General features: G+C 38.3%; 1 protein-coding gene across 3 annotated transcripts; it reads left to right on the forward strand.

Moving 5' to 3' along the window:
- On the forward strand, positions 1–26,112 carry LOC122645975 (two-component response regulator ORR21-like). Of its 3 annotated transcripts, none has more exons than XM_043839417.1 (6): positions 1–171; positions 13,592–13,744; positions 13,825–14,226; positions 14,495–14,571; positions 20,144–21,316; positions 23,915–24,245. In XM_043839417.1, exons 1-5 carry the CDS (start codon positions 12–14, stop codon positions 21,308–21,310), a joined length of 1,959 nt encoding a protein of 652 aa, XP_043695352.1. In that variant the 5' UTR covers positions 1–11; the 3' UTR covers positions 21,311–21,316; positions 23,915–24,245. The 3 variants fall into 3 exon arrangements, with proteins under 3 accessions (XP_043695352.1, XP_043695351.1, XP_043695350.1); XM_043839416.1 differs by lacking the exons at positions 1–171; positions 23,915–24,245 and adding exons at positions 8,167–8,751; positions 26,100–26,112; XM_043839415.1 differs by lacking the exon at positions 1–171 and adding an exon at positions 8,167–8,751.
- Positions 26,113–26,596: the final 484 nt, after the last annotated feature.

The following is a 26,596-nucleotide window of genomic DNA, read 5'->3' on the forward strand; positions in this document are numbered from 1 at the left end:
AGCTGCTGGCGATGAGCCTTAGTATGACAGCTAGTAGTTATGGATCTTGCAAGGCTGATACTGCTACTACGATGGATCAGTTTCCTGTTGGTCTGAGAGTGCTTGTTGTGGACGATGACATAATCTGTTTGAGGATTTTGGAGCAGATGCTTCGGAAATGCATGTATCTAGGTAAGTTCATCTTACTTTAAGGTGAAGATGATGTTCTTTGGCTTTTGATTCAGTAGTCAAATGACCTAATTTCGCTTTGTTGCAGTTACAACTTGCTCTCAGAGTACTATTGCTTTAAACCTGCTTCGAGAAAGAAAATGTTCTTTTGATGTGGTAATAAGTGATGTTTATATGCCTGATATGGATGGATTTAAGCTCCTTGAATATGTTAAGCTAGAGATGGATGACTTACCTGTTATTAGTGAGTAATTTTTTTTCCTTTCCCCTAGTTATTAGATTTGATCACGGGTTCAAGTCTTGGAAACAGCCTCTCTGGAAACAGGGGTAAGGTTGCGTACATTTGACCCTCCCCAAACCCTGCTAAACGCGGGAGCCTTGTGCACTGGGTACGACCTTTTTTTTAGGCAAATTTTATTGGATCTTTAGGTTTGTAAACTAATTTGATATTTATTTCATAGTGATGTCTGCTGATGCGAGAACCAATACTGTGATGAAAGGAATTAAACATGGGGCTTGTGATTATTTGATTAAGCCCGCTTAGAAGAGTTGAAGAATATATGGCAGCATGTTGTAAGGAAAAAGTGGAATGAGAATAAAGAAGATGAACAAGTAGTGACAACAGATATGACCAAGAAGGGAAGATTCAATAGACGGTTGTGAAGGTACCTTTGCCCCTTAAATGTAATGTAGGCAATTCAAGCCAAAACACCAAGGGAAGTGTATATGGTTGGTTTCTTAGTATATTAGTATTAATTAATTCAAAGGAGTGATTTGATTCAGATTAATTGAAGGTACTAAAAGAATTAGGGCATTGCCTAAAATGATCCTAGGAGAAGTGGTGAAGAAAGACATGTATAGGTTAGATCTTGTTTCTAGTATGACGTCGAATCCGTGTAACAGATCTCAATTAATTTATATAAGATTGATTTGTATTTGTGATTGTTGTGTATTTTTTTTATTATTTTTTTTTTACCTTTTTTTAATATTTTTTACAGAGCTAAGTATGATGTTGTTGTTGTTGATGATGAAATAGAATATTAGATTTTTTTTTCATCAACAATTATTTTATAAATTGTATTATAGTATGATTATATTATTTATCGTTAAAGTTTATATCTTAATGAAATTTTTATTTCTATCAAATTTAAAACAAAATCTTACATCTGGAAAAACATCTTTAAAAAAATCAATGGTATTTTTGTAGTTACCGGTCACATGGTAGTGCCTTTCAATTGTTGGATGGGAGTGGGGGTAGAAGTGTAATAATGCATCCCCTCTCTCCCTCACCCAACAATTGAGTTCCTCTTGCCATGAGATAATAATTGAGAGCCAAATTGACCCAAATGGTATCTTTCCATAATCTATGGCATTTTTATCAATATTAACCCAGCAATATAGGCGAAATAACATTCCTGGTTAAATGTTTTTTTGGCCAAGGTGGGCCCGACACAATGGTGGCTCGGAAGGGGATTGGGCACCTAGGGACCTCGAGGGGGAGGGAAGGGGAGGGAGAAAATGGGTAGCTGGGAGTAGGAGTTGAGAGTGGATCACTTGACCTCCTGGACTTGCACCAAACCCACTCGCTGACAGCCAGTCAGCCACCATTGCGCTGCACACGCTTGCCCAACATTCCATGGCATTTAAGCAAATGCCAAAGCATACATACGACGACACCGACCTTTTTTGCTTTGTTTGTGTGTTTGCAGGTGAAGCTGACTTAGGTACTGATGGCACCGAGATTATTGTTGACTCCGAAACTCCAACTGCCTTTCAATCTTCATCAATCCTTTCCTGTTGTTGGACAAAGCTCCACTCGCAGATTCAGCAGATTCTTACAGATCTGTTCGAAAGTAGGCTGTGGCATCGACTCTGGTGGTCTTCTTGTCGACGATCGAAGCTCCACTCGTCGATCCAGTAGACCTTTGCCGATTCAACAAGTCTGTTTGAAAGTAGGTTGTGACAGCGTGTTGACATGAGTAGGCAATGTGACGTGGGACTTTTCGGCCCGTATGGGGTTCCCTCTATTGGCGTCAATTTTTATCCTCTCCTGTTACAGCACGGTGCTGTAACGCATCGTGTGGCAGCTCCAGAGGTCATGTGCATCGTGTGGGACCCGTTGTGCCACATGGCCTCTGCAACGCATGATGCGTTACAACACTGTGTTGTAACAGGAGAGGATAATGATTCCTATTGGCACGCATGTGGATGCGTTAAATTTTAACTGTATCTATAGCCTTTTATCTAGGAAAGTGGTTGTAATCCATCCCCTAGTTTGGAAGACACAATCAATGACATGTGAGACCGGGTCAATTTCCACTCTTTGGTTTTGGATACCATATATCTAACCTTTGCGTTTATCATGTTATCTATCAGCTTTATGTATCTTGTTTTTCTTTGTTTGGCGTTTGACGCGCATGAATGAATAGTTTGCTTTCTACCCCTTAAAAAAAAAAAAAAAAAGGTATTTTCATCACCATTTCATGAGGGAACACAATGACTACATATATAGGGAGTGTTTGAATGGCATCTCTATTGGTGAATCCTACCCGGGCAAAGGTAGGGTGGTCCTTGTTAGGGGGACTGAAGAACTGGACTGGGCAGGGAATCGGAAGGAATAAAGATCCAATGTTTTGACCTTATAAGGGTCATGATGGGCTAGAGCAAGGGCTCCGATGTACTTGCCGAATCTTTGTGAGTACACCCCTATTGAAAACAACTACTTACCGAATCTTTGTGAGTACACCCCTACTGAAAACAGCTACTTACCGAATCTTGTGAGTGGGGATTCATATAATATGTAATAGACCACACTGCATGTGGCCTCAACCTCATCAAATTTATGTAGTGTGACTGTGTGAGTAAAAAGTACACCCATCTAGGGGGTGTCAATTTCGAGCCCGAATGGGTCGTATTAATCGAAACTGACCGGTTTCGGCCTGAATTTAGTGATTCCTCTTCGTTGGTTTAGTTTTGCTTTTAATTTTTTATTTATAAAATTCGGTGAAAATTAATCAGATCGACCGAAATGAAAAAAAACTGAATCAAATCCTAAAAATCGATAAAATTTGATGAAGCCATTAGTTTCAGTTTTTTTTTTTTAATGTATAAATGAAAAATCAAAATAGAACCCACTGTTACATCAATCTGATAAAGGACTAAACCAAATCGGACCTTTATCGCCTACGGTTCCTTGCCTGGTACAGTTCCTACAATTTTCTAACAAAGGGGGGGCAAAATGACCCTTTCACCCCCTAACCGAACACTCTGCTTGGATGGAATCCACCCCCATCTTGTTAGAGGACTGAAGGAACCGTATCAAGCAGGGAATCGTAGATGATAAAAATTCAAACCAAAGCTGACTAAAATCGAACTTTGGCTTAACGAATATTTGGTGAACCTCTCTCTCTCTCTCTCTCACACACACACACACACACAACAGGTCCCATGTCTCTTGTTGAAGATAATCTTGCAACTGCATGTTTGAGACCATTATTGTACATTGCAATTGGATATTGAGAGAGAGAGATCAAAGCAACAATTTTACCGTCAGCCCTTCAGGCATTCATGCTTCTAGAGTTTAGAGATTCCTACACTTCCCTTAACTTCACATATCTATGACTTACTATTTATAGAACTACTCAGAATCTTTTGAACTCAAATATCCCAAAATATGTGAGTAATATGGATAGTTGGGTTTACATATTTAGCATGGAACCCCTTATTTGCTAAAATAATAATCGGTCAAATTTTTTCCAAACATTAAAATAGAGTAAAATTATCATTCACGTTAATTAAAAATTAAAAAAAGACTTGACGATTTCGATAATGAAACCGAAACCAAATCAAATCAATGAAAGATTTTAGATTTTGAAACTAAAATCGAATCGATTTAATTCGGTTTGATTCGCTTTTAAATGACTGGTTTCGCTTCTAAATTGAAACCCTTACTTGGCTGGGCATAGGTTTCAAAACCCGACCCAACCCGGCCTGACTTCAGCCCTAAGGGCTAGGCTGGACCTTGGAGCAAACCTTTCCTATGTTGGCCCTACAAATTAAGAATCTAAAGACTTTTTTATTCCCCTGTATGTGTTTACTCTGTTTGGGCTTAGCCTCAGCCACTTCCTTTGTTGGACAGTCCTTGTTTTATCTATCTATACTTTACCAAAAGCAAATGCTATGCATGCTCACAGGCTTCACAGCTCATCTCTATCTACAACATCGCTGTCTCAGGATTTTTTTTCAGTTTATTCGTCCTATTGACAGCACATCTGTACCATAAGGGTCCAGTTTCGTGCAAAGAGATTCCAATCTTACGCTAAGATGCTGAGATTACAGCCCATTAGCATCCTCACATGATAAAAATGGGGCGGTGTTCTTTGTGCCGCAACGCAGGCTGTGCCCAGGCACATGGGGGTGGATGCAATGACCACCCTACCCCCTGAGTGATAGATCCATGTGCCTGAGCGCAGCCTGCACTGCGGAACATTCTCTCAATAGAAATATAGGCTCTTAAAGAGTGTCAAAGTTTAGCCTGAATCGATCGGACCAGTCAAAACAAACTGGTTCAGTCTAGGCCAAATCAATCATACTTTATCAATGTAGTTTTGATTGGTATTTTTACGGTTCCACTTGAAATCGAAGCCAAATTGAATTCACGAAATACATCGATCAAAATAAAAGACCTGATCGAACTTGATAAAAAATCGTTATCAGACCAACAGAAACCCAATAAGAAACTAAAAACACACATACAAAAAAAAATAGTTCTCTGTGAGGATGTGTACTTACCACTCTAGATACATAAGGGGCAAAATGACCACTCCATTTCCCATGAAAGGTGGAAATCCTTCCCCCCATGATGCCAATGCTTGTGCTCTCGTTGGCCTTTGGAGCATTCAGAGGGCACACTATCCCATAGAGACTGTCGACCGCCCCCAAAAAAAAGATTTTCTCAATGCTTTATTTATGTATACATGTAAACCCAAAAATCGGATCAGACCGAACCTAATAGTAAAAAATGGGACCAAATTGGATTGAAAATCGAAAACGGTTTGGTTTGGAATTGACACAAATCGGATGGAATCGACTATTGACAAAGAGTGAATGGACCCACCCAAACAAAGCAGTTCAATCTAACGGCTGTAAAAGGATTATTCATGTCCCCACAAAAAATCCATTTGTCCTTTCTAATCATTAGAACTAACCTATCCTGACGCAGCAAAAGCTAAACTTCAAAGAAAGATTGATTAGAAGCAAATCATCTAAAACTTAGGACTAATGACCTTTGAAAGAGAAAAGGACACTGTTCTTATTTACTTGGGCCCACTTAATATGGTGGGCCATATCTGTATGGTATAGCCTTTATAGCCATTTTGTCATTTTGATGTGGGGACCCACTCACCCACAACCCGTTGGTTTCTTTTTATGGGCCCAATACCAACAGAGCTTCAAGCCAAAGCCAGGTTGGATACCATGAAACCCAATTAATGATAAAAGGTATGGGTCCCATTAGGTCAGTGAGTTAGTGACCTATCAAGCTGAAACATAGGTGGAATTAGCTGTGAACCAGCTTTGATGGGCCTTTAGGGCCCATAAAGGCCCAATTCCATGAAGCTTTGTTCTATGGATTTGCTTTCACTAAATGGGCCCACCAACTTCTGATTGCTCTAGTTATTGCAGTTACTTGAGTAGGGTTTAAGCCTTTCACCGTCCAAACCTTATTTTCCGCCGCTATGGAAGTGGGCACAGACCTTATCCTAAAAGAGTTAAAAAAGATGTTGATTCTATATTCTTCTTTTCTAAACAGGTATGGTTTTGTCAAACCATGATTGGACCGGTTCTGTTTGACCGGGTTTGATTCAATTTAGCTTGAATATATGGGGAAAACTTTCCTACATCTTCCTAAGATCGCTGACCAGAGGTGTAGTCCCTGCACCACCAATGCGGGGTCAATGAGAGCGCGCACAAAGGCATCAACAGAATATAAATGGGTTTTTTTTTTATTTCATCAGGTATGGAGTGATAATTTTGTATGCTCCTGTTTTTTGGTGTAGGGGCCATGTGATCAAACAACATTTTTTTTCCTATATATGTGTGAAAAGAGAGATAATTATCTAAGCAAGCGGCATAGGGAGAACACCAATTAGGAGGTGTTTTCCATGATCAGTCAATAGGGGCGGGGCGAAGATAGGATACAGGAGAGAGATAGAAACAAGCGTTGTTGGGGTAGTAGTCCACACGAATAGCTTAGATAGACTTTTCCTATAAGAATATTCTAATCCCTTATTGGTGTGGTGTGCAGATTTTTTATTACATTGCCCTTGTAGGAAATCTTCCCCCAAGTTTCATCTTGTTTTCGGAGTTCTCAAACTACATTTGGTTGTCCAGAATTTAAAAAAATGGAATTTTCAATTAAACTTTAAAAAATAAAATGTGAAACTCATGTCCTCCCCCCCCCCCCACCCCCCCCCCCCCACATTTTTTACCCTTTTAATGATATAAACTTTGTAGTATTATAAAAAAGGAAAGAGAACGCTACCTAATCGCATGCGATGTGCGGCTCCTACGCTTAAACACAAGATTTCATGAAATTACACCCTCGTGGATTTTTGCCTTTTCATGGGGGCAAGACAGTCATTATGGGATGCCATGTGTCTTCTAGGTGCAAGGGCCATGCGCTGCAAATGATTAGGTAGCATTCTTTTCCCCTATAAAAAAAATAACATACAGTTCCCTGATCATAGTGAAATTTTACAATCTATTGTTGACCATTTGACTCCCTTGATAAAATTGGACCCAAATTGACCATCGTTAGGGGATGATTCAAATTATGTAAACATTTCTTATCTTATATATTTTTTTCGGGTAATAATTTCCTATTCTATTTTGCTGCTTGACACCACTAACCATTTCAACAACACTTTTCATGCTTGATTAACTAATTCAATCTCATTGATTAAAATTTCTTGAAGGGAAAAAGAACTCGATAATGTGGTTCCACTATCAAGACATTCCTGTGTGAAAGTACCACTCTCACCCCATGAAATAAAAAATTACATCTATGTTGATGCCTCTCCATGCGCTCTTATTGATCTTTGAACTGGTGTAGAATGTAGATGATGCACAATCAGACAACGATCTCTTACCCATCTAAAACTCCTAATTTAAATCATCACTACAATAACATTTTGTTGGATTGCTAACATCTTCTAAAAAACTTATTTATAGTTTGTGGTTCGATATAAAAATTTTCTTTTCTCAGGATAGGATCACTACGATGGCAGAGTGCACTTTTCCACTAAGATGGGATGGGAAATTACTTGTCACGTAAGGAGTTTTAATGAGGAGAGAGAGTGCAGGGTCCATGGGTGTCACTAAGAGGTCGTGGGCAAGAATCTGCACATTGGTGTTGTGGCAATTCCTTTATTAGCTTGAGAAAAACAATTTTTTTCCCTTATCCAATTGGACCCAAATCCCACATTTTTTGCCCTTTAAATCAAAATCCATCCACCACCATCTCTTCACCTACTATAGATTCACATGTAAGCAATCTATAGGAACCAAATCTAGCCTTATTGAAACTACTTCATAAGTCTGGTGAACCAAACCACCAAACCTGTTGAAAATGGATTTTCCCATTTGTGGTCCATATTGGTTCGGGTTCAACCAATGGTCCAATCAGGGTTATTGAGCCAGCGAAGCCACAGGGAAAAACCACTGAACCTGATCTGATATCTGACCCAAGCCGCAGCTCCAGACTGAGAATTCTGCGGCGTGGTTCGCTGCCTCTTATGAGGGAGTCACTGAGTCAGTACTCACACTCACTAATATATAAATATTAAATAAATGATTAAAATATATATATTTATTATTAAATTAATTAATTAAATAAAAGAGACAGCTTAAATCGTTAATGGAGGTTTCTCCACTGGCCTCTCGCTGTCTTTTGGTCGTCTTCCCTTCTTTACGGGTCCTTTATTTTATTTGTTTACTAAATTTTACTTTTTTCCCTTTCTCTGCTCAAAGACTGAAACCGAGTTCGACATCTCTGGATCAGTGGATCGATGTTTCTGAACTCAAAGTGAGCTGTAATTCGTCGAAGATTCTCGTCTTATAGACGAACAAAGGAAGATATAACAGTGATTCCGTGGCAGATCTGTGATTATTTGAGCTTAGAAGGATCGGGACAGAGTACAAGAGTCTTTGAAGGGAGATAAGAAGGAAAGTTTTTTCGGATTTTCGTTGTAGATCTGGTGGGGAAATGGTGGTGAGGTTGGTCTCACGACCTATTCATAGGAAGGATCCGCCATGGCGGAGGATCCAGTTGATTTGAGTTTGCTTGGGAGGAAGAAGACTTGAGTTTGAAGGGTTAGTTGTGAGATTCTCTGTGCTTGGTGATGGCTACTGTACAGAAACTGTCGGCGACGAGTCTTAGTACAACGGCTAGTAGCTATGGGTCTTGTAAGGTTGATACTGCTGCAACGGATCAGTTTCCTGTTGGTTTGAGAGTGCTTGTTGTGGACGATGACACAACCTGTTTGAGGATTTTGGAGCAGATGCTTCGGAAATGCATGTATCGTGGTAAGTTCATCTTACTTTCTCTCTATTTGTTGTTTAATTATGGCATCTAAGTTAATTTGACTGAATTTGGTGCAAATTCTGTTTAAAGGTGAAGATGGATGTTCGTTGACTTTTTTTTTCAGTTGCCCAACTTAAGATGCTATTTGGTGTTCTGAGTTTTTTTTGTTTGAATAATTCAAATGAGTGGGTCTTCATATTGGGATCTGTCTATTCCTTAGTATGATGGGAAGTAGGATACTTAGTTGGCACTCATGACAAATGCAAATGAACGAGGTACTTGGAGGGTCAGAATTACTATTTCTTTGTTGAAGCAGTTCCATTGTTGTTTATAGACAGTCCTGGGTCCTCAGAGATTGAACGGGGATATTTGTTATCTATGTTCCAGAACTATTGGATGTGTGGACTCTTCCATTCTTGTTCTAAGGCTCATCCACTTTTCTGGCTATGGAAGACTAGCAGTGGAGTGTGACTGCTCCTTTGTTTAAGGCTTGATTCAGTCCCTTGTGGTTTATGTTGTCAAAGCAGCTAACCATGTCTGCTTGATTCAGTCCCTTGTGGTTTATGTCATCCTTCACATCCATGAAGTGAGGCTAGATGGTTAGTCTGTTTGAATATTTCATACTGTTAGATTCTGAGGTGGGTAGGTTGTCCTACCGCATTGTAGATCACTTGGCTGACAGTGCAGTCTTGGGAAACTCTATGTGATGGGCCTGTTGTACCAGAGTGAGACATTGATATGGTTTCAGGGTTCAACACGAATAGGTGTTTGACATAGCACATGCTTTGAATGTTATAGAGATTTAAGTAGAAAGTGGAAGTGTCAATGTCTATGTTGTACATGTACATGTACATGTACATGGGATGCCTAATCTTGCTAGTTTTGGAAAACAAAATATGCTTAGATAGCGTTGAAGAGAGATTCATCATGGAAAAAGGAAAAGAAAAAAGTGAATGATCAACACATCTGAGGTCATATTTCAATCTTCAACTCTTTTTCTTTCTTTGTAACTTCTCAGTTGTTACCTAGTTACAGTATAAAAGCATGCAATCTTACTTGGTGAATATCAAGTATTCCATACATACAAAAGGCATAGAAAGGAGGAATATGTTAACTAAAATGGGAATCTTCTTTTAAAAATTCTCAGCCTTTGTTTGTAACTCACTGACTAGATTGATATAGAAAACTTGTTTTTGGATCTGTAAGGAAAGCGATTTTGGTTGAATAGTTATTAAGGAGTACAGAGAAAGGAATTGACCTTCTAATGAGGCTTCTGAATAATTCCAATTGGGGATAATGTAACCTATCTTATCATTTTTTCTTTTGTGTTTGGGGGGAGGGGGGGAGGTGGGGGGGGGGGGAGGGGGGAGGGGAGGGATTTGATTGTAGACTCCTTCAGTGGGAGGTAGAAGGTGATTTGATTTAGCCAGTGTTGAAGGGACCCCTCTGGGAATTTAAACTTGAACATAAATCTTGCATTTGGCAACGAGTCAATCATGTGGAAGTAGTTTATGGGTGATTCTAGATTATTAGCTCTTTGATTTGAACTTCATATCATCATAGAAATGATTGTGGAGTGAGATTGTTAGGTGAAACTTGGTAGTGGTTCGGTATGAAATATTAAAGGATATTTCTGGTGCCTGATGGTTTTTGTGTCACTACAATTTGTCCCTTTCTCTCACAAAGTCAGACATGAAAACAACATTTTTTTTTACTGCAATGCAGCGAGGCAATCATTCTGCCTCAAAAACCAATTGGGTTTTCGTTTCATCTCTGCTTTCTTCATGAATAATCGAATGTCAGAATATGGGGCATGGTTTGGGACTGAAGCCAGTGGCTTAGCGAAGATGGAGAAGTGGATTTTATTATTCAAAAGAATCATGGGCATAAGTGATGCAGGAGCATCTGGGGATACCTGATGGAGGGGTTAGATCTGCTCTCATGTATTTGAGGATTAATTATGTAATCAAGGGTGATTTATTTTTTTACAGCTTTAAGGGGGGAGATTAGCTGGTCGTAGGGTATGTTTGGTGGTTCCCATATGTGAAAATAGTTGGTTATTTGGGTTCTCTTGGTTGTGTTTATTAGGATTCCTTAAATTTTAAAAAGTAAAATTTTATTCTGAACATATGTGGCCTATAAGTGCTTGTATCAGTTTAGGAAACTAGAGTCTTGATTAGCTGTTGTCCGAGATGTAGATATTTCTTTGGATTTTTTTTCCTATAAATAGATGTACCTATGATGATTATGTGTTATTGGATTAATCTTGTTTGATTTGGTAATGGTCTAGCTGGCTCTTCTCTCTCTCTTTTCTCTATCGGGTAAGAGGTATTTCCCTCTCTTCTCTCTTTCCCCGCTACTGGAGATTTTCTCTTTCATTCTGTTGTTATCCTCTCTCACTTCTTTGCCCCTATTGCTTCTCTTTATTCTTTGTATAAGCACAATATTTTTCTCTCTCCTCCTTCCATCGAATGCTACTTTCAGATCCTAAATCTTAGGATCTAACTTCCCTGCTTTATCTCCTCCACGACTTCCATAGATCTCCCTTATTTATTTGGGTTATCCCCTTTTGTTGAATCTGGTATATTTTCTTAACATCCTGTTTCTACCTTCCATTAATTCTGATTGTTTGATCTGAGATAAGATCTGAGCAATCTTAGATATTAAATCTGTTTGGTAGATCTTGGTAATATCATTTCTTGAGACAGAATCTTAGATTGGCCCATCACCTACGAATCCATCTTGATCATTCTGCATCACAAGTTAATGTGTTAAAATTTGTTATGGATTTTTGGGTGCAGCATCCTTCAAATGGCAGGTAGTTATGAAATACTCGGACTAAAGTTAGTAGTTTGATCAAGGTGGAAAATGATGAGAGGATCTATTTCTGGCTTGATTTCTTATAATGATATCTGAGTCATTAGGTATATCATCTGTGGATGTACATGGTTGTCATGTATCATCATGGGTGAGGAACATGACATGGCCATTATGTAGATGTATGCGTGCATGTTCTTAAGATGGGAACAAACATATACAATTTGAATTACATGCACTGAACCACAAAACCAACGTACACATGCAATTTGGATATCTTCGAAGTAAAACATTCCAATTTCCCAAAGTAAAAAGGAGATTTAACTGGCTTCTTGTGCTTAGATTATGGAAGAGATTCTATTGTTCTTTTGCCTTTTTTTGGATATGTTATTATATATAGTTTAAAGAGTAGCCCTTGATTAAGTTATACAGAGGGATGCACATAACATTCTTACATATTAAGATGTATTGTAATACATGCTACTAAAACTAGTCAAAGGAAGAAATTTAAAAGAGGTAAAATATGAAAGCAAACATTTGTTTGGTACTCCATTAGGCATGGTACCCAAAAGAAAAAATAAAATTGTTGATTAGCCTTTATGGCAAAGATGTAATGTTATATGCATGACATGACTCATGTGGACATGAGAAATCAATGAAGGGGAAGTGTCCATAGAAACAGTTGGTTCGAGTTGAATCTGAAGATATTAGGCTTGATGCAATGGGTAGTTGCATGGTGACCCTGATTAAACCTTGATTTGTTGCTAGAGTTCCACTAGATAAATTTGGACAAGGAAAATAGGGTGAGGCTCAAACTATTTTATCGTCTTCAAGGCAGAAAAATATGATTCTCTGGTACTAAGAATTCCTGGAATTTAATCTTATGCTCCATGATTCAAGGAGAAGATTGCTTTCTGCTGTTTGACATTTTTAGTAAATATGGCTCTTGGATTTTTTCTTATGCAGTTGCATTAGCATTTCATTCTATTGGAGACCGAATGACTATTATTAATTTTTCCAATATTTTATTGTAAGTGAACTTTCTTACATCAGAGATTTCAGTTGGAACTTAGATAAAATGGTGGCAGAAGCAGTTGCATGGCCTTAGTGCAGTGCTTGCTATTTCCTCTGGTAAATGTAGATGGTTTGATGCAGTAGCACTCGACTGGTTGGGCCAGCACGACCAGGTTTGGAAACCCAAACCCAGACGGAGCCGGCCCAACCCGGGTTTTTAGTCTAATTAAGGCTGGTAGTGGTTTAGTTTGTAGTCTTTTATTTTTAAATAATATCATATTTTGTTTTAAATATGTTACATAGGAATAGCTGAATAGGAGATAGAGTTTGAGTCAGTTTGGGTTTTCCATTCCAGTTAAGTGTCTTTGTTTATTTCTTCTCTTTATATACTTGTAATCAAAGACAGATTGTAGATTTGAAATAGAAAGTTTATTGAATTTGCTCACTGTGAGTGTGGCGTGACTGTGGCTACGAGTTTCTTCTCCTTCCTCCTCTTCACACCCATTGTTATCTTCCCATTCTCCCATTGGCCTTCCACCATGGTTCTTAACCTTCAAATATTGTGATACAAGATAGAATGATGGGATGAATGGGTAGTTCTTATGTTATCTTAATATGTTCCAAAGAAGCCATATAAGAAGTGTGCTAACTAATTAAGAGAATCATAGTCATCATGTAAGCTTTACTTCCCACTATTTGAAGGGGCTACTTGAATCCTGCCCTACCATGTTAGTCTATCTGAGCTATATGTTGACAAAACGTGCATATTGCAAGAACTATTGTTCATTGATGTTTTCATTGGTCATGTGTAAGTCAACTTTCTTCTATTACCTATGGGAGCAAACCTTAAGTGTTGTCAGACCATTGGCCAATCTATAAATGACTTTATCTTTCATACCATTATCATCCATCTGAACATCATCCTCTTGAATATTCTCCTTCCATGGATTTGTTGTTTTAGTTGTTTCTTGCTTACGTCAGAAACAATGACCTACTTTTGCTTTGTTGCAGTTACAACTTGCTCCCAGGCTACTATTGCTTTAAACCTACTTCGGGAAAGAAAAGGTTCTTTTGATGTGGTAATAAGTGATGTTTATATGCCTGATATGGATGGATTTAAGCTCCTTGAACATGTTGGGCTAGAGATGGACCTACCTGTTATTAGTGAGTAATTTTTCCCCTTCCCCTAGTCAAAATTTATTGGATCTTTACGTTTGTAGACTAATTTTCTATTTCTTCCATAGTGATGTCTTCTGATGCGAGAACAAGTGCTGTGATGAAAGGCATCAAACATGGGGCTTGTGATTATTTGATTAAGCCCGTACGCTTAGAAGAGCTGAAGAATATATGGCAGCATGTTGTCAGGAAAAAGTGGAATGAGACTAAAGAACATGAACAATCTGGTAGTGCAGAAGAAAATGATCGACATAAACGAGGAGGGGATGATGCTGACTATGCTTCTTCCATTAATGAGGGAACAGATGGAAGTTGGAAAGGTCAGAAAAAGAGGAGGGATGCTAAAGATGATGAAGATGAGGGTGAATTGGACAATGATGACCCGGGTACATCAAAGAAACCCCGTGTAGTGTGGTCAGTGGAACTGCATCAGCAATTTGTCAGTGCTGTGAATCAGCTTGGAATTGATAGTAAGAGCCCCTGATTATTACCCTTTGCCTTAATTTCGCTACCATATTCCTTACTGTCAAATATCATCTTGGGATTTAAGTAATCACATTTAGATGACACTAAATTTTCATTGTGTTTGGCTATTTATTTGTTATCATCTTGGGATTTAAGTAATCGCATTTAGATGACACTGTAAATTTTCATTGTGGTTGGCTATTTATTTGTTCATTTCTTTAGTATTGTGCTGTGCCATTAATTAATGATGAATTTCCTGGCTTGACTTTGCAGAGGCTGTTCCCAAGAGAATTCTTGAATTGATGAATGTTCCAGGTTTAACTAGAGAAAATGTTGCAAGCCATTTGCAGGTTCGATTCTAACTTGCTGGATTTTGATGTACTGTTGAATCTTTTTTTTTTTTTTTTTAATTAAGGTGGAGTTAAATAAGTGAATCAATATTCGGAAGACCTTAATTTAGCTTTCTTTGTCCTTTTTATTATTTTTATCTATATAAACATGAGCTATTGAATTCTTTTCACTATGACAGTGGTCATTTTAAAATAGTTTATGGTTGCCAAACTAATTTTTTATGTTGCTATTTAGCTTTTAGTATTGTCAATTAACTGTAAATAATTTTTTCATTTAAGAGTTTCCATCATATTGAGGAATTTAAGGGGGTATTCACCCTCTATCCCCCAAGAAAAAGCCCAAGGATAACAAAAGAAAAATAAGAGTTTATTCTCCATCTTTTCCATCTTAACCTAAAAGTTCAGAAATTCAATGGGTCAGTATAGATACAATGCCTCTACTAATAATTACTGTAGGCATAACCTAAATCTTCGAAAGAAAAAAATGATAATTTATTCAACAGTTATAAGAATATTGTCTCTATAAAAAAAAAAGAAAAAAAGAAAAAGAAAAATCTGAGGGTTGAGTTGGAGAAAGGGAAGTAGGTTTGAATAAAAGAATAGGGGTATATCACTAAAATTTATAAATGCTTCATTTGTGGTTGAGAAAGGATTCTATTTTATTCAACATTTCTGAACTGTCTTGACATTGAATAAAATGTACTGATGTCAGCTGATATTTCGTTAGTTCCTTCCTACTTAACAATTAATGATCATTATCAGGACCTTATGACTGTAACATGCACAATGGATCATAACTGTATTTATTAATTCTAACCATGGTTAATTCTGAAGTTGTATTCTGCTCTCTCTCTCTCTCTCTCTCCTCCCCCCCTAAAATTTTGGTAACAAAAATTTTATTTTTATTTCTCAAGAAAGATTTGTTTATCATTATATTATATATGGGATTTTCTTGTTGACACCTGGTGTCAAATAGTTTGTAACCTTACTTTTTTGCCCTTTTGGTACAATTTTTTTCCAATGAGGGTATTGGTGAGATTTCACATGTGTATTTGAAAAGTGTGTAACAATGATACCTTTTGATAATCACATAATGATATCACTTTCTTTTTTGAAAGCCCTTTTATATCCCTATTGATGCAGGGTGCATTCCAATGGATCGACCCGAATCCGTTTGAGAACCCAAACCAAGATGAACTGGATCCCAACCTTGTTCTGGTTCAGTAGGATATTTAGGATTTATTTTATTTGGGTTTAAGATATGTAATCTTTTATTTTGGGTAGCTATTAGACACGTATGGAAAATTCTAATTTGAGTTTTATTGAGTTTCTATTTTTATTAGTCTAAGTTTGAGGAAGTAATTAGGAGTCTTTGTTTTCTGGGTTTTATAAATATATGTGCAACCCAATGATGGGAGTAGATTTGATAATGAAAATATGAGTTAAGTATTTTGGTTGAAGCCTGTGTGGCTGTGCATGTGTAATCTTATTTTTTTCCCCCTCCCCCTTTCTTCTTCCTATGTGATCTCCTCTCTCCCCTGCAACTCTGATATTCTTCTCCTCCTAATTGGACTTCCACCAATTTGGTATCAGAGCCGAAGGATCCATCTCCTTCCCAATCAATTTCTTCTTCCCTAATCTCTCTTTCCTGTTATTGTTCTGCGGTGCAGTGAAAAAAAAATAAAATTCCAGCGACCACACCTTCCCTTCGTTTCCAACCTCTTAGTAAAACCCAACCCACCTTCCCTTTTCCTTTCTTCCTCACTGTAACCGCGAACCAAAAAAAAAAGAAAATAAAAAGAACTCTGTCGGAAAAACAGAGAAGTCGAAAACCCTACCCCAGCCCATTCCTTCGATCCCACAGAATAACTCCACCGCCCTCCCTGTTTTCCCAACAACCTTCGATTGCCCCTCCCCTGTTTTAGGTTCCCGCCGGCAACCAAAAAACCCCGAATAATATATACCTGGTCTCAAGTTCCCGCCGCGAGTCATTCTCCTTCCGTCGAAGTCCCAGCGGATCCACTTACCCTCTGGAGTAATCGGCTTCCTCCCTCACATCGCAGCATGTCTTTCTCCTTCCGTCGAAATCCCAGTGGATCCACTTACCCTATGGAGTAATCGGCTTCCTCCCTCACATTGCAGCATCTTCCTTCTGGTTTCCTCTCTGGTTACACAGAGAAGAAGACTCCAAGTGAAGGCGGTAACCCTCTTTTCCCCTTTCTCGTGTATGCCCCCTTCCCACACAGTTTCATTTTCTCTTACCAATTTTACCCCTCCCTATCCTCTTTATCTTGATTAATCTCTTTTTATTTAGTTCCATGTTTGTCCCTCATTCTCCCCCATACATTAGGTCCCTTGTGCGATTTGACCCTACTATCCCCCCACTAATTTGTTTAGTTCTTTTTTTTTTTTCTTTCAGATTTGCCCCCTCCCTTCTATTCTTATTCTACTTTGCCTTTTTTTAGTAGTTTCCAAGTTTACCCCTCCCCACCCATCGTTACACCACACTTTCTTTTCTTCTCTTTAGTTTGCAGTCCAATAAATTACAATTCTGCCATTGTTATCAGAAACCCACTACAACATCATGGAGGTTAATCGATACGATTTACTTAGTGATGGGTTCCATAAACTGCAGACAACTTTCTAATTTGACGACAGGTTTTCGAGAGCTTGCCAATATTAACAACAACTTCTGTGATAAGATGTTAAGCATGATACAATCTTTAGAAGGTGGATCAGATGTGGAAGAAAATGTGGACAACGAAAGCAACGATCAAATTGAAGTACACGGTCCGATCAGGATTGAAGTTGAAGAATTGATTGACGGTCCGATTTCGGTTGTGAAACCCCACTACAACATCTTATCACAGAAGTTGTAACAACTACTTCTGTGATTAGATGTTAAGCATGATACATTCTTCAGAAGATGGATCAGATGTGGAAGAAAATGTGGACAACGAAAGCAACGATCAAATTGAAGTGCACGGCGATCAGGATTGAAGTTGAAGAATTGATCGACGGTCCGATTTCAGTTGTGAAACGCGACGATCAGATTCCCATAAAAAATATGTTGTTTGCTAACGACCATCAGAAGATCGTGAAGGTTGATCATGAGATGTGCTGGATCATCACCCCCATCAAAGCCTATGTTTGTGGATACCGATCGAGTGGTACTGATTCTCTCATTTTACAAAACTTGTGGACAAATTTTTCTTAACACCTGGGGAATTGATGTAGGTGCACTCCCATGGATCGACCTGAATCCGTTTGAGAACCCAAACCAAGATGAACTGGATCCCAACCTTGTTTTGGTTCAATAGGATATTTAGAATTTATTTTATTTGGGTTTAAGATATGTAATCTTTTATTTTGGGTAGCTATTAGACACGTAGGGAAAGTTCTAATTTCAGTTTTATTGAGTTTCTATTTTTAGTAGTCTAAGTTTTAGGAAGTAATTAGGAGTCTTATGTTTTCTAGGTTTTATAAATATATGTATAACCCAACGATGGGAGTAGATTTGATAATGAAAAGATAACTGAGTATTTGGGTTGAAGCCTGTGTGGCTGTGCGTGTGCCCCCCCCCCCCCCCCTCTTTTCTTCGTCTTCTTCTTCTTCTTCCTATATGATCGCCTCTCTCCCCTGCAACGCTGATATTCTTCTCCTCCTAACTGACCCTCCACCACCTATCTTAAAGAACTTTTGGGAATAAGACAAGGGGTTATTAAAAGAAGGTGTCAGGTTCTAAATACACCTATAGAGGTGTCATTGAGACACTACATCGACTCCACCAATCTATTACGGTAATAAATTAGATTACTCTAGTAATTGCAGTAATATCCCTGAATAGATAAATATGGACAGAAATAGTCCTCTATGCTTGATAAACTATTTTCAACAGTCTTCCTCAAGCTGGAGCTTATATAACACCATACCCAGCTTGTAACAAAATTGAATAGAGGGACCATTAAAAATAGATCCAGTACAAATGTCACCTAGATTATTGGAATATTCATATAAGGAGTTGAAATAACTTTACACATCACTCATCACAGATGAAGTGGTAGTCAACCTCATATCATAAAAACACAGGATGCGTGGTTGTCAGAAAATATTTCCATAGGCTTATCAATAGAAAATCCCAACTCGTCCATGAGACTAGAGCCACATCAATTCACATCTAGTATGAACGATAGCTCTATATTCTGCTTCTGCATTTGAGTGGGCCAATTTAGTCTTATGTCGGTACGTAACCAGATTTCCATCAAGAAACGCACAATAGCCGTCATAGATCTTCTGTCATCATCATTTCCAGCCCAATCTATATATATTTTTTCAAAAATATAGATCACCATATTAATATTTTACCCCCGTACTTTCAATGGTTGATCTGAAGTTGTCCCAAAGTTGCTACAGGTGAATTTTCTACCCATTTTTTTGGCTTTATATCTCCATATGGGGAAATCAGATTGGGTTAAAGCTTATTAGACTAATAGATGGTGATTCCACTCCCCAAAAAAAAAAGAAAAGAAAAAGATGGTGATTTGAACACCATGTCCACAAAATTAACCGCCAACAGTGCTGCCATGTGTCAGACATTTGGACTGTCAAGATATGCTTATCTCAATGGCCATCAAGATAAAATGAACGGTCAGACTGCCGAATCCAATGATCTGTGAGAAGCCTGATACAAAGGTTACTAAATTTACTATCTAATAATGAGAATGCATGGACAAGCTCCACTGGTAGAATAATGCATTATTTTATGGTCGTAGGAGTTCACAAATTGTATATCATGTTATGAAACATCATGATATAAATTTTATATTACATTTTGTGTTATCTAGGCTTTGATAATTGTGATTTCTGATATCTGTGGTTCAATGGTTCGACCAGATGCTTTGAATGATATTTTGTTTGGTAGTTATTGTAGTGCAAAAATGATCCAGGGGTTAGTATAAGTGTAAAAGCTTCCATTTCATGATCATGTGTCATTTGTAGTCAGGTTTTTGGCTTCGATCCTTTCCCCTAAGGTTTAGCAACATTCTGAAGGCTGGATAATTATGATCAAGAAGCTGTGCAGTAAGGCTAATTCCAAGAATAGTCTAAGGATCATTCCTGTTGCCACCTCTCTGTAGTTCCTAGTAAGGTTAACCTGGATTGGTATTTAGAGTTAAAGTTAACACATTATAATCCAATTATTGTGTATTTATTTGTGCTCATAGTCCGTTGAGGTTGCCAACCTCATTTAGTTGGGATAAGGCTGAGCTGAGGTTGGGACGCAATGGAGATGGTATAGTCATCTGTAGTCATGAAAACTGTTAAAAACCATTTCAGTCTTCTGGTGCCTGCTCAAAATCTAGTGGTCCATGGGAGGTTGTGATTGTTAATCTAAAACCTCACAGCATTATGTTCATTATATGTTGTTAAACCAGCTGACGTGTGATTTATGTTTGGTTTTCAAGTATACCAATGATCAATACGACAAGAGATTATACTTCTGGAAACTTGACACTTGCCAGACGTTAACTTGATCTGTGTTGACTAACAATATTTCTGATTTTTCAATGTGCAGAAATTCAGACTATATTTAAAGAGGTTAAGTGGAGTAGCTCAGCAACAAGGGGGGATTTCCAATTCATTCTGTGGACCTGTGGAATCAAATGCAAAACTTGGTTCACTAGGCAGACTTGATATCCAAGCATTGGCTGCCTCTGGCCAAATCCCTCCTCAGACACTGGCTGCTTTGCAGGCTGAGCTTTTTGGTCGACCAACAGGTGGCCTGGTGTTGCCAGCAATGGACCAACCAGTTCTTCTTCAAGCATCATTACAAGGACCGAAATGCATTCCAGTTGAACGTGGTGTGGCGTTCGGTCAACCCTTAATAAAATGTCAATCGAACATAGCCAAACAGTTTCCTCCATCCAACATTTCTGTCGAGGATATTCCTTCTGGGTTTGGAACCTGGACACCTAATTCTCTTGGTTCTGTTGGTCCTTCGGGCAATTTTGGGGGGCTAAACAGTCAGAACAATAATATGTTGATGCAAATACTACAGCAGCAGCAACCACAACAGGGTGTGCTACCTGAACCCAGCCACACAATTAATGTTCAGCCTTCTTGCCTTGTTGTCCCCTCCCAATCATCAACCAGTTATCAGGCAGGAAGCAGTACTGTTCCCCTCAATCAGAGCTCTAACATTAATAGCAGTGCCATTATTGATTACAGCTTGCTTTCTTCTCAACCCAATAACGTCTCATTGGGTATTGGACAAGTAATTGATGGGGATCTCAAAAGTACTGGTGTACTTAATGGGTATACAATTCCAACTTCCATTTCCCCGTCAGTGCCATCTTGTGCAGTCCGAGCTGACAACTGCACAAGTTGGCAAGTTCAAAACCCGGCTGTATCTTTTAGTACTGCCAGCCAATTGCCAGGGTTTGTCCCTAATCCATGTGAGATTCAGCGCTCTTATGACACAAAAGCAGCTCCATTGCCAGATCAAGGGCCTGGTAGGAATCTTGGATTTGTTGGTAAAGGTACTTCCATTCCAAGCCGGTTTGCAGTAGATGATATTGAATTGCCAACAAGCAACTCAAGCCATGGAAAGCTGTATATGGACAACACTGGAGACAGAGTGAAGCAAGAACTCAATTTCGATTTTATGGAGAACCCAAAAGTGGGTGTCCCTGTATTGCAACATTTTTCGCCTAATGATCTCATGAGTGTTCTCTCCAAATAGATTCAGGTAATTCACTAAAGGATTATGCTCTGTTTCTTTTCCTTTTCTCAGAATGAGAGTTTTTATATGTATATTTTTTATGACAGCTAGCCCTTTGGTATTGGTTTGTTTTTTTTGGAAAAATCAGTCTGATTATAATATCCACTGGGACAATGTAGGCATGTGGTTCATGTTTCTGTAGTATTTTTGTTTGAAATTGAGAGTCTCCGCCTGAAAATGAAGTGCCAAATGCTGATAAGCAGGTTGAGCTCATGATATGTTGTATTAGTTATGATATATGTTAGTAGTGATTAGTGAATATATACATATTTCTCCTGTGAATATCAAAAAACCACCAAGAATTGAATAATTTGGTAGGAGTTGACTTATACAGTTGGATGCTAATGAGTGTTCATGATAGCATAACTATACTGCGAGCCCCTTATAGTTTGATAGACCTCTGCTTACCAGGACAATTAAGCACATATGCAGAAATCCTAGAAATATTCTGATAATCAAGTCAAGCAATTCAACTATGCCTGATAAAAACTCTTGGTTCGGCTACTTGAATCTGTTTCCGAATTATACCCTCCCCAGGGCCATATTTTCTGCTAAATAAACAAAGTCCATATATTTTCTCTCAACAAAATTTATCTATTTTGCAGCTTATTAAATACCAAGGATGATCTCTCAAAAGGAAATCCTGTTTGGTGTTACAAATAATATACTCTGCTTTTTTTTGATAAGTCTCTAACTCAGTGTTTCCACCGACCATTGAATTGAGCAGACAAACTGTGCTTGGACAATTCAGAATCGCAGGCCTGAATCCATCTCGCCACAAGGACTGGAGTTCCTTTGAAAATTTTTGACTTTCCAACAAACCATTCATTCAAACTATCCGATCATTCAAATTGTTCATACTAGTTGATTGGACCATTAGGCCATGGGGTGGTTAGCCGTGTAGGGTTTAAAATTTTTATTTGAAAAATGTGCCTGTGAAGTTCCACACAAGATTATTTTTTTATTATGTTTAAAACATAACTGTTATTCTACCTTCTCTCTTCTCTTCTCACTAGTTGATTAGTTAGTTACAGAGTTGATTTCAGATGTCGTCCTCCCTAGTCCACCAGATTCAGTTTCAGCCTTTATGTACCATCTAATCACACGATATCCTGGGTTTTTGCTGCTTGGAATCGATACGACCTCAAGTTAGCAACCTTCGCTTGCAATTTCAGAACAAATCAAGTTCATAGGTGAGAGTTCCCTTTCTTGAAACGAGTCTAGGATCTCGGCTGGTTGTATCTAACATGAGGTTGAAGAAGAAGCTTTATTCTTCTTATTTATTATTAAATGCACTACTCCTGTTGTTTCCATAAAAGGTCCTCATGTTAATAGATTGCATAGTTTTAAATCCCACTTCGTGTTAAACCTAAATAAGCCCACCTCCTCAATTTAAGTTAATGTTTCGCCCCAGACTCCTTTAATCCTTTTCAAAAGGGTCTTAGTTGTGCTGTAGATTTACAGAATTGCCCACGTGAGGTTGGCACATCATCAATGCACCAATGAGCTTACAAAGAGGCTAGTAACTTTTATTCTACTTATGTAGTTCTTGGAACATACACTATGTTAACATATTAGACTATTCAGATCATCTGACTGGATGGTCAGACCATCAACTGCCAGGCCAGAACGGTGCAATGTAAAGAGTCCGGTTTTTAAACATTGTCTTCCTTGAGAAAAATAATGGTTATAATATTTGGTAGCTTGAGTGGAGGTAAGACTTTCCTCGTTCAGATGCAGTTAAGAGTTTTGCCTCTGCCCCCTTCCCCTTCCTCCAGGAAATAAATTCCTGGCTTCGCTGTTGCCAGTATGGTTGTAAATATGAAAATTTTGTAACACATCAGTGACAATCTGCTACTTCTTCCATGTTGGAAGGTAGCACGTATCCTACATGATTTCAAGCTGGGAGACCCATGCATTCAAGTTTACATACAATAGGGAATGAATGGGATATTTTAATTGTGTAGTCTCCTTGGAATTCCAGAGTTGATTATGCAAAAAATGTTTCAGACATCTATCCCCCCCCCCCCCCACCCCCACACACGAAAAAAAGAATAAATGTTTGTGACAAAAACTGATGACTAATGGAACCCCCTCCATTGTCTTCACTTTAGTTGTGCATTGTGATGTGTTATATAACAACATTTTATTAAATATTATTTCTTGTTATAATGCTTGCTTGCGTTTTCAGCAAAATATATTCATGGTGTGGTGAAAAATACCTTGAAACTCAACCTTACATTATAATGGAAGACATTCCATTTTTCAAGATACAATGTATCCCACGTTTATTACTATAGTGATACATTGCACTATATATACCGGTTTGTGTGTGTGTGCATGTGCGATCATCAACCTCAAATGTTCGGTCTCTGTGCTTGTGGATGTGTGCTTTTAAATAGTGTGGTTGAATCATGCATTTTTCTTTGTATTATCATATAGGCATCTATACTAGAAAGCCAGAACTTCTCCATGCTTATAAATTTCAGAGTCTATACTAGAATGCAGGAACTTCTCCATGCTTATAAATTTCTGGGTGGAATCTAATCTAAAACTCACTTGCAGGGTATTGTCTTTCGTGCCGAGAAGGTGCTTCAAATTCCTTGGAGAATGTCGTATGATGATTGCCTCCAAAGAGTGGGAAGAACCTTGTGTATGTGTATTATTCTTAGCATAGGTTCTCTAGGTAAATTATCCTGCTTGCCTGAAGACCCCACCACCTGCTCCCAGATGCAGAGGTAAGAACTCTGATTTCTCTGCTTGTGGCCTGAGATAAACAAATTTCAAAGAGAAGTTTCTTTGTATGATAATTTGTTTCTTTGCTTGGAGCAGGTATTATTTGGTGTCATTTAAGTATTATTCCCTTTTAACTAATTGGAAAAATAAGTTGTGTCAAGAATCTGAAGCTTGGTAGTGGGTTTATTTCAAAACATAATGGTGTTTCTTGCCAGCATGTTTACAAGAAGGAAAAGTTATATGCAATTTGTGATGATTCTACTCATGCTTGGTTGCATGGTTGGTATAATTTAGGAAAATTCTTGAAATTTAAGTTAGAATCAAAGGGATTTGGTACAAAATTGTATACTTATTTGTTTGAAATTATTTGAAAGATGGATTCTAGTTCTGGACTCCTTAGGTGTGATGCTAGTTTTCCTGCCTCAATTCTCTCACCAACAAAATCTTAAAGCAGTCTTGGCTTAGATTTTGTCTGTCCAAATCCGATTAATCTCCGAAGGATGAGCATTGATTATCTGTGGTTTAGACCTACGACCACTTAGTAATTTAATTTTAGTGAGAGGGTTTTCTACACGGATAGTGTGTAGTTTCATGCCTTGGAGGATGAGTATTATGGGAAAACATTAAAAACATGGGGTATATGAGATATTTTACAACGGTTGGTGCTATAGTAATCTGAATCTTACGAGGGGTGTCATGCAATTTTTGAAATTAAGCTGGCGTTGTGTAAATCTTTTACCCTTAATTTTAGCCTATAATTTGTGGATAATTATTGTAGTTATGTAATGTATACAAATCTTGCCATCCATGTTGGTGTCTCTATGTGCGTTCTCATTGGCCCTTGTGTTGATGCATGGTCACACTACCAGGCAATGATCTCTTGCCTTTTTATATATTTTTTTAGGGGAAAGAAAATTAATAAAGAAAATCATGTGAGAGGATGTATGAAACACCTTAGGCTCAAAGAGGCTTCTCCCTTATTATTAAATATGTCCTTGAACTTATAATATGGTAAATGTAGATAAAAGTTTCCCACCAATGGGATGCTATAATGACTGGATTTCTTGAGGCATTGGGGGCCTTGGTGACACAAAAATGTATATATAGAGAGGTAGAGATGTCTCTTTAACTTGTAAATGTCGGAAAAAATCTTCTATAATTTCTTAATCTTGTGGTGCCTTGTAGTTCGGGCCTGAGAGCTCAACACGTGGAAGATGCGACATCCAATGGTGTCAAGCTCGAAAAAAAAGAAGAAAAAAAAAATTGGATCAATCGAGCTTGCACCGTTGGATGAAGCATCTTTCACGTGTCGAGCTCTAAGGCCCAAACTATAAGGTACCGCAAGATGAAAGAATTGCAGAGGATTTTAATCCGTAAATGTTAAGGAATTCATAAGTAACCTATAGACAATGATGGCTCAGGGCTAGTAATGACCATGATGCATTCAACCATCCTTGACCCTTCGATTCAAGGGGGGATTAGATATTTTAGGATTGGCACTTTGGCCACATTAATGGTGGTACTAAGGGTGTCAATTGCGACAGTTATTGATTGGTTCCGGTCCAAGAGACCAATCCCATAACCATTCCATCCATTTAACGGTTCAAAAATGAGATCTGGTCCTGTTTATTGATGGGATGGTCCGGTTCTAACTCGTAAATTGTTCTAAAAATGCTACAATGTCCAAAATTCCAAAATAATCAGATAATGTGGCCTGTGATAGTTTGTATCAATTGTATCAGATGGATTTTGCTTGGATCCCTCTAATGCCGAGCTGCCCAAACTGCGGTGTGCATCCTAAACACAGCAAGGCTGCAAAAAGACTACCTTACCCTTGCCTGAGTGGGGGTAAGGCGGTCTTTATTGCCTTGCTATGTGTGGGACGCACATAAGTAAGGGCAACTCAGAAGTAAAGGATCCAGATCCCTCAAAATATCAATACCAGAAATTTTTTACATTTCTACCATCATCTGTACTATTTCAAGGGTGGATATTTTTATTTTTTCAGTAAAAGGGAATTTTATTGCAAAGAGGGGCAAGAGGAGTACAAGGCATCCTGATTACACAGATCAAGAAGCCAAGGAGTGGAAATTGGCCAAACTATCGTACTTGCCTCCGATAGCGCCTTCTGGGCTAGAGAGTCAGCGGTCGAGTTCAAAAAAAAAACTTTCAAGGATGGATATTAGTATTAGATTGGTATTGATGTTGACCGATACTGATATACAACAGATACCAAACCGATACCTAAAACCATGGTTCAAGTTGGTTCCTTTTATTGGGGTCGCAAAATAAATACGACACGTCGACACCCTTGAGCCTTGAGTAACATATCAGCTCTATGTGGTTCCCATGCTATTAGATGTGATGGTTAGTTACTTTTAATTAATTCCACTGAAAGAGTCTCGTGAACCATGCGTATAAGAAACCCCAACTTATTACCAAAAAAACAGAAACCCCTAAAATATTATACCGCTTTTGCCCATGGACCCACATGGTACTACCGTGCGTTCC

The sequence above is a fragment of the Telopea speciosissima genome, chromosome 11 (assembly GCF_018873765.1).
Source record: "Telopea speciosissima isolate NSW1024214 ecotype Mountain lineage chromosome 11, Tspe_v1, whole genome shotgun sequence".
NCBI lineage: Eukaryota > Viridiplantae > Streptophyta > Magnoliopsida > Proteales > Proteaceae > Telopea > Telopea speciosissima.

Coding starts and splice junctions, on each gene's coding strand:
- LOC122645975 (XM_043839416.1), top strand. CDS start 8,568: ATGGCTACTGTACAGAAACTGTCGGCGACGAGTCTTAGTACAACGGCT. Junction 8,752..13,591: donor TCGGAAATGCATGTATCGTG/GTAAGTTCATCT, acceptor GCTTTGTTGCAG/TTACAACTTGCTCCCAGGCT. Junction 14,227..14,494: donor GAATCAGCTTGGAATTGATA/GTAAGAGCCCCT, acceptor TTGACTTTGCAG/AGGCTGTTCCCAAGAGAATT.